The 12,632-nt window shown below is 58.6% G+C and overlaps 2 protein-coding genes across 8 annotated transcripts in view; one reads left to right on the top strand and one right to left on the bottom strand.

Moving 5' to 3' along the window:
• Positions 1 to 402, bottom strand: part of P2RX3 (purinergic receptor P2X 3) — a 35,317-nt gene extending 34,915 nt beyond the window's left edge. For all 5 annotated transcript variants that reach the window (XM_081538942.1, XM_081538941.1, XM_081538940.1 and 2 more), the window contains exon 1: positions 92 to 402. In XM_081538942.1, the coding sequence (XP_081395068.1) occupies positions 92 to 210 (119 nt within the window). In that variant the 5' untranslated portion in view covers positions 211 to 402. The remainder of the gene's footprint in view (positions 1 to 91) is intronic.
• A 1,704-nt stretch (positions 403 to 2,106) lies between these two features.
• On the top strand, positions 2,107 to 11,876 carry SSRP1 (structure specific recognition protein 1). Of its 3 annotated transcripts, none has more exons than XM_081538939.1 (17): positions 2,107 to 2,247; positions 2,675 to 2,798; positions 3,221 to 3,406; positions 4,046 to 4,151; positions 4,445 to 4,635; positions 4,721 to 4,951; positions 5,096 to 5,199; positions 5,291 to 5,419; positions 5,610 to 5,831; positions 6,493 to 6,565; positions 6,959 to 7,097; positions 7,185 to 7,230; positions 9,076 to 9,205; positions 9,801 to 9,971; positions 10,164 to 10,252; positions 10,944 to 11,130; positions 11,378 to 11,876. In XM_081538939.1, the coding sequence occupies exons 2-17, from the start codon at positions 2,745 to 2,747 to the stop codon at positions 11,447 to 11,449; spliced, it is 2,130 nt and encodes a 709-aa protein (XP_081395065.1). In that variant the 5' UTR covers positions 2,107 to 2,247; positions 2,675 to 2,744; the 3' UTR covers positions 11,450 to 11,876. The 3 variants fall into 3 exon arrangements, with proteins under 3 accessions (XP_081395065.1, XP_081395064.1, XP_081395062.1); XM_081538938.1 differs by having other exon boundaries at positions 6,493 to 6,577; XM_081538936.1 differs by having other exon boundaries at positions 9,801 to 10,252.
• Positions 11,877 to 12,632: the final 756 nt, after the last annotated feature.

Genomic DNA, 12,632 nt, shown 5'->3' with positions numbered 1-12,632 from the left:
CTGAGGGGAGGCGGGGGAGGACGGGACCCCGGGGTGGCCCTCGGGGTCGCTAGGACCTCAGGTTTTTAGGTCCTGGGGGCCAGAGACTCACCCCACGAAGTAAGAGATGATGAGAAGCTGAACCGCTCGGTTGATGATCCCAATGGTCCAGCTCTTCACGACCACCGACTTGGTGGTCTCATAGGTGAAGAAATCTGAGATGCAGTTCATGCTGAGAGAATGACCCCTCAGGAGAGACCCGATGGTGGACTCAGGAGAGAGGGGTCATCCGGATGGAGGCTGGGGGTGGGGGTGGCTTAGAGGGGGCTTGAGGAACGTGGAGCCTGTTCCTTTAAGTCAGGCAACCCTAGCCCGGGGCTCAGTCTTCTCTCTGCTCTCCACCCTCTGGGCTGCTAAGAGTCCAAGGCCAGGGTGGGGGACCCCCTTTTTGTTGGTCTCCACCCCACTCCCCTGTGATGTCACAGCAGGGGTGGGGTCTCCAATCCCAGGCTCCTGATTGCCTGGGATGCAGCTGGATGGGGCCCTCTGGGACTTAGGCTTTATCTGCACTCTGTCTACCGCTTCGGTTCTGTTCTCTTGTGCTGCGTCTTCACCCCAGCTCACCAGCTGCTCCATGCTCTCCTGAAAGCCCCTTGCAATACCCCACCCCACCCACCTAGCAGCCTGCTTGAGCTGAGTTCATTTCTGACTTCCTACAGCGCTCAATTCTACAGCCACCCCCCCTCTTTCCAAGAGCTGCCATCAACAGCGGGGGTTGGGGGAGGGGGGTCTCCTGAACCTTTCTCCTGGTCTCACGGGAGAGGGTGACTAAAGAGTCACTTAGTTTCTATATCCTATTCATCCTGGCAGTGGCTGAAGTTCTACTTCCAGCATTGCATTACAACACCGAGTGTTTTTTTGGGGGGGGTTGTTTTACTGTCAGTGTACTTGTCTGAATCATCTGTTAGATTACATGCTCCTGGAAGGCTGGGGCTGTTTCCATCTTGTTTGCTAGTTTCCTCAAATCCTGCCACCGTGTCGGAGCTCAATGCGTATTTATTGAATCTAGTTGAATTTATGTTGCTACAGAGTGTGGGAACAGCCATCACCCAGAGGGTAAAGCCATGAGTTCAGGGAGCAACGGTGCGTTCATATTGTCTCTTGTCCCAGGATCGAAGCTATTGGTGTAACTGCAGGTCAGATTGTCAGAGAAATGTCGAGTTTCAACATTCTGCCCTAATGTCTCCATGCATGACACGTGTTGTCAGTTATTCTGAATGTAGAGTCACGGTGAAGACGACAGAGGAGAGCTAGACCGTGGTAGGTAGATCTCTCTTCAGCTCTGTCGCCAACTGAGACCCCAGGGCTACTCCCCTAAGGGCCTCCGTTTTCCCCATCTGCAAAAAGAGGTTGGAGCGGACGAACCCAGACATCTCTCCCAAGTCCGGCCGCCTCTGATTTTGCAAGATGCACCCTAGGACTCTAGAAGATGGGGGTGTGGGAGTGGCTGGCTTCCGCAGTCCCAGGGTGATAGGCTTTCAAAGCAGCTGTGGCTCTGTGATGAACCTGACACCAGCGCTTGAACTTGGCACGGCTGCTGGCCAGCCCCTTCCAGGCAGCTCACAATTTGCAGGGGCTGCGGGAGGTTTCGGGGCTGCAGCGACCTCATTTGCAGAAGGACCCAGTCCTCTCTGGACAGGGGAGGGCGGTGCAGTCACAGCGACATCAACGCCTGCATTCTCCTGGAAGCCAGTGGGAGGGGGTCACTTCTCTGCACAACTGTTCCAATCTTTTCCTTCTTGGGTCAGACTCCTTTCTGCTTCACAGAAATCACTATTGTGCAGGAGACACACGCGCATCATTTCAAGGGCCACAAGGGCCACGCGCTTCGGGGCCCAGTCTGATAAAAACACTACGCAAATTTTCTTTGAAAAAGCCCAGGCGTCTTTAGCGTTTAAGGGGCCCCCAGGCTCCGAGCCCGGGATCAGGGGCCGCGCGGTCGGGGCCGGGGTCGGTGGCCCCGCGGGCGGGCGGGCGGGGCCCGCGGGTCCTCCGGCGCCACCGGCGCTCTAGCCGGGCGCCTCGCGGGCGGAGCCTCTCTAGCCGGCCGCCGTCTCTGTGGCCGGCGCTTCCGGTGGCGGGACGCGGGGCCGCGCACGCGGGAAGAGCCTGCCCAGCGCCCCTGCCCGGCCCCCACCCGCGCCGTCCCCCCGCCCCGGCGCGCTCACCGCCCGGGCGCCGGCGGCCGCGAGGCTCCGGCCCGAGGAGGTGGGTGGTCGCCGGCCGCGTGCAGGGCGCGGGCCCGGCTCCCCCGCGGGGTGCGCGCGTTGGGCCGGCCCGCGTTGGAGGCGACCGGCCGCGGGCGAGTCCATTTTGGGGGGCGGGGGAGCTGCGGGTCTGGGGGCGCCGGAGGGGTCGGAGGGGGCGCCCCGCGCGCGCTGAGTGGGCCGGGCCCGGGGAGCTGCGCTGCTCGGTGCCGCGGCGCCCGGTGCAGCGCCCAGGGCGGGTGTCGGGTGGGGGTTGTCAGCACTTATTGGGGCAGGCCCGGCACCCCAGGACTGGGCCCGGGCCCCGGAGCCCGGCCGGTGGATCCCCGGGCGGAGGAGATCGGACGCATGCCCGGCGCAGCGGGGCCCATCCGGGGGCACCGTGAGCGGCTGTCCTTCCTACCCACCTCTCTCCCTCTCGAATCCAGATCCCCAGCGCGCCCTGCATCTGCGCGCCCACCTAGGAGTTTTGGGGGGTACCAACAGGGCTAAGTCAGCATGGCAGAAACCCTGGAGTTCAACGACGTATATCAGGAGGTGAAGGGCTCTATGGTGAGGAGGGCCCCGTGGAGGGAGGGGAGTGGACCTGCAGGGCCACTGATCATGCCCATGCTCTGAATGGGCATGCTGGTTTGGAAAAGGGCTCAGAGTACCCCTGTGTGCTTAGGGTTCCCCCCAACTGAGAAGCAGTACCCAGGGAAAGGACCACAATCAGGTCCGCTTGAAGGGCCCCACAGCTCTACACCCAGTGTCAGAGCCCGGAAACAGAGATGCTGCAAGGGTTGTGGTGCCTGAGCCAGGATTAGAGCCCAAGGGTCCTGGCGGGCTTGTCTCCCTTGACCGGTCCTCAGGGCTCACCACGGCTGCTGCTGCTCCGGTGTGTGGATATCAGGCGGGCCCAGAAGGGGCGCGGGTCTGAACCTGGTCTGCTGCACTGCGGCGTCCCCACGCATTTGGGCCTGTTTCCCTGACAGAATGACGGTCGGCTGAGGCTGAGCCGGCAGGGCATCATCTTTAAGAACAGCAAGACGGGCAAAGTGGACAACATCCAGGCCGGGGAGCTGACCGAAGGCATCTGGCGCCGGGTAGCTCTGGGCCACGGGCTTAAACTGCTCACGAAGAATGGCCACGTCTACAAGTACGACGGCTTCCGGGAATCGGTGAGACACCCTTTTGCCATCGCCCCCTCTTGACTGTGTATCCCCTTTATTTTTAATCTTCTGGAGAGACAGGTGGGGCCCTTTTTTCTGATAACGGTGTGATCACTGGTTTGGGCTCCTTACAGCAGGACCAGTGAAGCCATTAAGCAATCGACGTTCAGTTTTGGGTCGGTCTCAGGAGTTTCTTTGTGCCCTGACTCCAGAAGTTTTTCTACTGTTCTGATTTTTTTTTTTTGGTGGCTTCTGCCTGTTGCCTTTATCCGGGTTCTGGGTCTTGCCTCGTGCTTTAGTTTGGGTTGTGTTTTTCCATTGTGACCTGCACGCATTCAAGACTGTACTTTATCGTCATTCCCACTTTCGCTAAAGCAATACCTGTACAAACTCAGAAGAAACATTGCAAGACCCCTACCTGGGAATGTCAGCCCCTTTTATTCCTCCCCCAGCCTGAGAAATAACCCAGAAATAATCTTTTTCAACAGTCTTTTAAACAGTTTTATAGCTGCGACTCTTAAGTTAGCGTGGATTTCTGATAAAAGGTGTACTGGGACAGCTTCTCAGAAAGTTAATCCTAGAACATCGAAGTTTTGTGTTCAGGCCATCAGGAGTTTACGGGGCTGGTTCTGTTTCCTCTCCCTACAGGAGTTTGAGAAACTCTCTGATTTCTTCAAAACTCACTACCGCTTGGAGCTAATGGAGAAGGACCTATGTGTGAAGGGTTGGAACTGGGGAACCGTGAAGTTTGGTGGTGAGTCCTCCGGGAGATTGAGGTTTTGGGGGAGGAGGAAGGATGCAAGATTTCCCCCTTTAACTTGTTTTGCTCTCTTTCTGCCACTGTCTCTGATCTCCCGTCCATTTGTAAATGATCATGTGTTTATCGAGGACCAATGGTGTATTAGGCACCCTGCCTGGTCCCTGGGGTCTGGGACGAACAGGCAGCCCAGGGCCCTCTCCGTAGGGAACCTGCAGTCCAGTGGGAGCGCAGTTTATGCTGAGCCAGGGGAAGAGCCTATGGATGGATCGTCCGCCTTTTCCCCACAGGGCAGCTGCTTTCCTTCGACATTGGCGACCAGCCAGTCTTTGAGATCCCTCTCAGCAACGTGTCCCAGTGCACCACAGGCAAGAATGAGGTGACGCTGGAATTCCACCAGAACGATGACGCGGAGGTCTCACTCATGGAGGTGCGTTTCTACGTGCCGCCCACCCAGGAGGATGGCGTGGACCCCGTCGAGGTGAGGCCTTCCGCCGTGCTGAGCGGCCCTGGATAGCCCCGCGGCCAGCTCCCAGCAGCTCAGTGACCCGCATGTGCTTCGGCAGGCCTTCGCCCAGAATGTGCTGTCGAAGGCAGACGTGATCCAGGCCACCGGAGATGCCATCTGCATCTTCCGGGAGCTGCAGTGTCTGACGCCCCGAGGCCGCTACGACATCCGCATCTACCCCACCTTCCTGCACCTGCACGGCAAGACCTTCGACTACAAGATCCCCTACACCACGGTGCTGCGGCTTTTCCTGCTGCCCCACAAGGACCAGCGCCAGATGTTCTTTGTGGTAAGCGGGAACCCTCTGGGGCCTGGGGCCCTGGGGCCCGCCCGGGTCTTTGGGAGGCGGATGTCACCCGCGTCCCTCTAGTTCATCGGTTGGTCCTTGCGGAGCCCTGGCTGGCGCTGAACCCGGTTGGTCCTTCCCCTGCAGATCAGCCTGGACCCCCCCATCAAGCAGGGCCAGACCCGCTACCACTTCCTCATCCTCCTCTTCTCCAAGGATGAGGACATCTCCCTGACGCTCAACATGAACGAGTGAGTGAGGCTGTCCCCAGCCTGGGTGGGGGGCGGGCAGGCGGGCGGGCAGAAGGCCACAGCGCCCCCGCCCGCGTCTTGCTGTTCACAGGGAGGAGGTGGAGAAGCGCTTCGAGGGGCGGCTCACCAAGAACATGTCGGGGTCCCTCTACGAGATGGTCAGCCGGGTCATGAAAGCGCTGGTGAACCGCAAGATCACAGTCCCCGGCAACTTCCAAGGGTGAGCGCTCCTGCCTGGGCTGCTGCCTGCCGGCAGGGGGGGATGCGCTTCGAGGTGACCCTGTGCTGGGACCTGGGCGGGCGGTCGCTGGAGGGGGCAGCCTCCTGAGGCTTACGCACCGGAGGCTGGGGGCATGCTGTGTGCCCGCTGCCCAGGCGGCACTGACCGGGCCCCGCGCCCCCTCCCCTAGGCACTCGGGGGCCCAGTGCATCACCTGCTCCTACAAGGCCAGCTCAGGGCTGCTGTACCCCCTGGAGCGGGGCTTCATCTACGTCCACAAGCCACCCGTGCACATCCGCTTCGATGAGATCTCCTTTGTCAACTTTGCCCGCGGGACGACCACCACGCGTTCCTTTGACTTTGAAATTGAGACCAAGCAGGGCACCCAGTACACCTTCAGCAGCATCGAGAGGTGAGCGCCTCTGCCTGCCCTCCCGGGCACCCTGGTCCCGACCCAGCCTCCTCCACCGGGGGGCCCGGCCTCTCCGGGCCTGTGACTCTTCTGATGCGTGGAGCCTTGAGCAGGGTTTTTCTTCTGCTGCCTGGCATTTGGCCCTCCGCCTTGGGGTGCTCAGCCTTTGGCAGCCGCTCCGCTGCTTGCTTTCTGACTTAAAAACACCCGAGTGCCCGTGTGTTGGGTGCTAGTCCTCCCCCTCTCCCCCCACGACGAAATGCCATCTCCCTCTTTCCTGGAACGAGCTCTGTGCCTGAGAACACAGCGGCTGTTTATCGAATGCTGGCTGTGGGCTACACGTTTCACAGATACGTTCACGCTCAACCTTCGTAACAGCCTGAGAAGGATGGGTTACAGACCGGTAAAACGCCAGGCATGTCCCCCAGCCAGCCTCCCCACTGCTTGTGGGGAGGAACAGACCTTCCTGCCTGTTCTTCCCCTGAAATCTTAAGATCCTGTAAGTTTCCTTCAAGATCAGCATGTGACTCTTCTCTGCCTGCCATCCGCCGGGGGTCTCTGAGATCCCCTCCCTCGGTGCCGCCCCCGGGGGGTGTCAGGACAGCCCTCGGCCACCCCGCGTCGGGCCTGCCCGTCGGGTGACGGGCACTTTTCCTCACAGGGAGGAGTACGGCAAGCTGTTCGACTTTGTCAACGCCAAGAAGCTCAACATCAAAAACCGAGGGCTGAAAGAGGTACCTGGGCACGTGTGGGAGGAGCCGCGCCTGCTCTCTCTGTCGGGGAAGGGGCCGGGGTTGGCGCGGCTTCTTTTTCACTCTCTGTTCTCTTCTCGCCCTTGTAGAAAAAAGAGGTGCGTGTGACCCTCCCCTTCCGGGTACAGGTTTCCTGGCATGACCTTAGAGCGGGCTCCGCAGCCCCCCAGGGGCCCCCCGGGGGCTGGGCGCGGGCGGGGCTTGGACTAACCCGGTCGGCAGGGAGTCGGGCAGACGCCCCGCGCTGAGCTGTGTGTGGACACGCGGTCCCCGGGGCTCCGGGCGCGGCTGCTCGGAGCTGCTCACAGGCATGGGGACGGCTTCCGCGGGCGCGGGGCCGGGGGGCTGGCCCTGAGCCCCACGCCCGCCCTGCAGGGCATGAACCCCAGCTACGACGAATACGCCGACTCAGACGAAGACCAGCACGACGCCTACCTGGAGCGGATGAAGGAGGAGGGCAAGATCCGCGAGGAGAACGCCAACGACAGCAGCGACGACTCCGGAGAGGAGACAGGTGTGCGGCCTTGCGGAGCTGGGCCCGGGGCGGAGCTGGGCGGGGGTCCCCGGGGGCGGAGCTCATGCGGCCTGTGCTCTTTTCCAGATGAGTCATTCAACCCGGGTGAAGAGGAGGAGGACGTGGCAGAGGAGTGAGTCCTGGGTCCACCTGGTGGGGTGAGGGGTGGCCCGTCAACTGCAGGGACCGGAATATCTCTGGGCATTCCCAGGTCCCGGGGTTACCTATTGACCGAGGGTAGAAAAGTGACCTCCGGTGAAGTGATAACACGGACATGTTTTAAAGTTGTCAAGATGCTTTGTAACTGCAAAGCACGTCCTGAAACCAGAAAACGACAGTGGAGAGAGAATGGGGGTAGGGGCCAGAGCTTGCCCTCTTCCCAGCTGGGGTCCTCGGATCAGGCGTTGCATCTCCGGGTCCTCCCCTGTGAGATGGTAGTGTATCCCTCCCGCCGTGCCTGTCCATCACGACTCTTTTTAAAAGCTTATTTATTTTTATTTTTGGCTGCGCTGGGCGTTGGTTGCTGCGAGCAGGGGCTGCTCTCTGCTTTCGGCGTGCGGGCTTCTCACTGCAGTGGCCTCTCATTTCGGGGCAGGGGTTTCGGGGCAGGGGCTCTAGGGCACGAGGGGCTTCAGCATTTGTGACTCGGGCTTAGCTGCTCTGCAGCATGTTGGATTCTTCCCAGACCGGGATCAAACCCGTGTCCCACTGGGAAGTTCCTCTACTGAGACTCTTGATTGCCAATGTCAGAAATACGACTCAAACTGACTTTTGTATAAGAGCGCGTTTTATCAGGTTATGTAACGGGAGAGTCTGGTGATAGAATTGGGATCAGGCACCTGAATCCAAAGGCTTCCCTGGTGGCTCAGACGGTAAAGAATCCGCCTGCAATGCAGATGTGGGTTCCATCCCTGGGTGGGGAAGATTCCTGGAGAAGAGGATGGCAACCCACTCCAGTATTCTTGCCTGGAAAAATCCCATGGACGCGGAGATACAACTTAGCGACTAAATCACCACCGCCACCACCCCCTGAATCCAGGTGCTCAAAAGTTGAGGGGAATCTTAATTTTTACTTCTTCTGATTTCTTATTTTTAGATAGGTTCGCCGCATGACCCTGAGAAGCATGGGGCAGGCTCAACCCTATGGTTTAACACTCAGAAGTGCCGCTTTTTCCAGAGCAGCGGTGAATAGTGTGGCTTCCCCTTCCTGAGTCTGAGTTCTGAGATGTGCTCTGATGGGCCAGGACTAAGCCCTGTACCACCTTAGAGCCTGTGGTTGGGGTGAGCTCCCCCTGAATGGGGCTGGGTGGTTCCCATCAGGAATTGGAGCTTTCTTAATCCAAAAGAATTGGGAACAAAGGTCGGGCAGCAAAAAGGAAAAAAAAAAAAATCTGCTGGAGTCCACTAGTTCTGCTTGCCACATACTTGTGAAGGTCAGTGAGCAAACGCTTGTGAAAATGCCTTGGAAACGGCTCCGCACCGTGATTCAGGTGTAAGGGGGCTCCATTTTCTGAGTTGTTCCACGTGTGATGGACAGGATGGCTTATGGGCACTGGGTTGGACTGAAGGTGGTTCCCCCCACTTTTTACATGGTAGCTAATTATCTCTTCATCAGAGAAGACTCCAGGGTTAAAACAGCTCAGAGGAAGCGGAGAAGTGGATCTGGGGCGTGTTCTGGGCAAGATGAGACCGTGGCTTTGTCTCCAGGGGCGTGGGGTCTGGGTTAGGCCGTGACCAAAAAAGGCCGCTGAAGCCCGCTGCGTCATTTGCTTCTCACTGATGGATTCGACGAGGAATCCGCTGCCACGGCTGACTCTGAAGGCACATCAGCGAGAGGAGGATGTGGGCCTGGGGCCTGGTGGCGCTCTGCAGCCCTGCTCTGTCTCTGCTCTCTGGGCAGGGGTCTTCGGGTTCACTGTCCTCCTGTCCTGAGCTGGTGGGGGGCTGTCCTCTCTCTGAGCCCCACTGTCCTCGACAGGTTTGACAGCAATGCCTCCGCCAGCTCCTCCAGTAATGAGGGCGACAGTGACCGGGAAGAGAAGAAACGGAAGCAGCTTAAAAAGGCCAAGATGGCCAAGGACCGCAAGAGCCGCAAGAAGCCCCTGGAGGTGCAGACTCCGCCGGGCGGTGGGGGGAGGCCGTCCTCTTTCCGTCCTCCTGCAGCCCCCGGTAGGGCCTGCGGACTGGTGCTGCAGTGCCGAGTTTTGTAACCACCGGCCATGGCCTTGAGGAGGAGCCTGGAGAATTTTCACTCTGGCCCTTGAGATAATTAGCTTCAGGGAGATCCAAATTGGGAGCAGGCTTCTGTCCCGGGAGCCCAAGGAGAGGGTTCCTCGTGAGCTCAGGCTGGGGTGCAGAGTGGCGGAGGACATGGTCTCCGTCCCTGGGGAGCTCGTGAGCTCAGGCTGGGGTGCAGAGTGGCGGAGGACATGGTCTCCATCCTTGGGTTCCTCGTGAGCTCAGGCTGGGGTGCAGGGCAGCGGAGGACATGGTCTCTGTGCTTGGGTTCCTTTTGAGCTCAGGCTGGGGTGCAGAGTGGCGGAGGACATGGTCTCTGTCCCTGGGGGGCTCTTAGTCTAGCCTGACGCTGTGCATCCTTTTCTCCATTGTGTCCCTCTAAGAAGGAGGTCCAGATAATCTCTTGGGGAGAATGTGGCGCTTTGTGGGCAGTAGGTGGCTGATGGCTTCTGGGTTCCTACACAGGTAAAGAAGGGCAAGGACCCCAACGCCCCCAAGAGGCCCATGTCTGCCTACATGCTGTGGCTGAACGCCAGCCGGGAGAAGATCAAGTCGGACCACCCAGGCATCAGCGTCACGGACCTCTCCAAGAAGGCGGGCGAGATCTGGAAGGGAATGTCCAAGGAGAAGAAGGAGGCAAGGAGCCGCAGACACGAGGCGTCGAGAGCCTGGGAAATGACGGAGGCGGGCAGGAACCAGGGGAGTGGTTCTGTGTTGGTCTTTGCCTGCATCAGGGCAGGGGGGTCTCATTTTTTTTCCCCCGTTTTTTTCATTCCCTGTGTGTGTGTATGTGTGTGTGTCTGTGTGTGGTGTGTCTGTGTGACACAGGAGTGGGATCGCAAGGCTGAGGATGCCAGGAGGGAATATGAAAAAGCCATGAAAGAATATGAAGGGGGCCGCGGAGAGTCCTCCAAGAGGTGAGAATTGGGAACAAAATGACCCAGGAGCTGCTTTTCTGGCAGATATTTTTGCAGTTCAGGTTGAGAATTGGGGTCTTAATAGACACGCTTCTGACTGCAATAGGGCAGTGCGGCTCAGATCGGGGTAGGCAGTTGCCCAGGTATGGGGAATGGGCTAGAGGATTTCTGAAGTTCTCTTGGATAAATACGGCTCATTTTCCTAAGAGCCTTATTTTCCTTCAATTTTATTTGAAGGTGTGGGGGGAATTAATAATTATTATTATGGAGCTAACTCACGTGAATTTTTAAAGATAAAGTAACAGACGTTAGGATGATCCCTTAGAGAAGGAAATGGCAACGGACTCCAGTATTCTTGCCTGGGAAATGCCATGGACAAAGGAGCCTGGCGGGTTATAGTCAGCAGGCTCTCAAGAGTGGGACACAACTTAGTGACTGAACAACAACAGATGTTAAGCAAGTTTTGCATATGGGGCTGCTTCAGGCTGTAGCCTCTGATCCTTCCGGTGATTCAGTTATGATGAGCTCCCCTGGGGCACTCGGGGCTGAGACGCCTGGCTCTGTGTACGTTTCGAGTGAGCTGGGCAGTGTGGCTGAGATTGGGAAAGGCCCCATGAAAGCCAGCAGAGGTTCGGCCCTGACGATGTGGGGAACCTGAGGGCCCAGCCCCCCTTCCCTCTTGCTCATCTAGGGACAAGTCCAAGAAGAAGAAGAAAGTCAAGGTGAAGATGGAGAAGAAATCCACACCCTCCCGGGGCTCATCATCGAAGTCTTCATCAAGGCAGCTGAGCGAGAGCTTCAAGAGCAAAGAGTTTGTGTCCAGTGATGAGAGCTCTTCGGGAGAAAACAAGAGCAAAAAGAAGAGAAGGCGGAGTGAGGTGAGGCGGGGCTTGGGGGGCCGTGGGGCCTGGAAGGGTGGGGGCCTCTGGGCTGGTGGCGGGACAGACACGCTCCTGGACAGAGGGGTAATGAAGGGGCGCGGGTGGGTGGAATCTGTGCTTCTGAAAGCTAATGCTGGGGTGCAGGGAGCATGTAGCCAAGTGGGGGTCCTTCCCTGAAAAGTGGCTGGGGGGAGGGTCGCCTGGACTCTGCCCCTCTCCCCTGTAAGACATCTTTGGCTTTCAGGACTCTGAAGAAGAGGAACTAGCCAGTACTCCCCCCAGCTCAGAAGACTCGGTGTCAGGATCTGATGAATAGAGAGGAAGATTGTGTCTCCTGGGGCTTGCCCTGTCCCAGCCCGTCTCCCCACCTGCGTTTTGGTACCCCTTTTCTCTTATGAAATGCAGTCCTTGGATTCTGTGCCATCTGAACAAGCTTTCCCGCTAGCCTGCACTTCCCTGGGGCCGCAGGGGAGGTGTCTCACCCTGCGGCTTCGGCTTCAGAAGATGGCTCTTTATAATCTGGGGAGACATCGGGTGGGGGGCAGGGCAGGGCCGGATCCCACTGCGCCCCCTGCCTTCCTGGCCTTTGGGGTGTAGCTGCTGCTTGTCCTGTACAAGTTGCTGCAGGCAGGGGTCCTGTGAGGGCAGGTCTGTAGCTCCTAACCGGGGCCTATTTCTACTTTTATTTTGTATTTCTGGTCTGTGAAAAATGAACATTTAATAAAGGGAACTGACTTTGGAAATCACGTCCTTAGACCTTCTCTCTCACCCCGCTGTATGGCTCTCTTGTCGGTGTTTACTGCACTCATCTGACCCTTCAGCTGGGAAGCAAGTCTCCAGGTACAGCCTGTTCTGTTCCCGGCTGGACAAGCATTGGTTTTCAGTCTCTTCTGGTGGGATGGGCCACCTGAGAGTCTAGAAATGAGAGCTGATCTGATTAGGCAGTCTCTCTCACAGCGGCACTCCATTAGCGAAGCTGAGAGGGCAGCTCCGGCTCCAGCCTTAATCACCTACCAGTCCAGGGTCTTGGAAGTCTTTAGATAATGGAATCAGGATTGACCAAGCTTCCCCGCAAACGGGGGGAGGGGGGGGAATGGGAACCTGAGCCCGCAGAATTGGGGAGGAAGAGTGCTGTGTGTTGGGGTGGGGGTGGGGGTGTAGCCTGATAGGGGTTCAGGAAAGAGGTGGAGTATGTGTGAAGCCTTTCTTGTGGAGGAAAGGGGTATGCGGCATTGTTAGGCTAGGAGGAATTTATATTGGGCGGGGCAGGCATGCCTGGGTGTGCGCTAAGCCGCTGCAGTCCGACTCTGTGCAACCCTGTGTGGAATGCTGCCCGCCGGGCTCCTCTGTCCATGGGACTCTCCAGGCAGGGATGCTGGAGAGGGCTGCCGTGCCCCGTGATGTGCCACCTGGGAAGCGCGGGGGCAGGAGCCGCAGGAGACGCACGAGGGTCAGCGGTCATACCCGCGCGCTGCAGACTGAGCCGGCGCGTGCGGAGG

This window comes from Giraffa tippelskirchi, chromosome 11, assembly GCF_054371585.1.
Source record: "Giraffa tippelskirchi isolate mGirTip1 chromosome 11, T2T-mGirTip1v1.2.pri, whole genome shotgun sequence".
Classification (NCBI taxonomy): Eukaryota; Metazoa; Chordata; class Mammalia; order Artiodactyla; family Giraffidae; genus Giraffa; species Giraffa tippelskirchi.
Note: the sequence above shows the minus strand (reverse complement) of the source record. Positions and strands in the feature narration are given on the sequence as shown.

What these genes read in the sequence shown, in the direction of transcription:
- SSRP1 (XM_081538936.1), top strand. Translation starts at nt 2,745, where the DNA reads ATGGCAGAAACCCTGGAGTTCAACGACGTATATCAGGAGGTGAAGGGC. An exon ending in GGGAACCGTGAAGTTTGGTG is followed by an intron (nt 4,152 to 4,444) that starts GTGAGTCCTCCG and finishes TTTTCCCCACAG; the next exon opens with GGCAGCTGCTTTCCTTCGAC. An exon ending in CGCGGAGAGTCCTCCAAGAG is followed by an intron (nt 10,253 to 10,943) that starts GTGAGAATTGGG and finishes TTGCTCATCTAG; the next exon opens with GGACAAGTCCAAGAAGAAGA.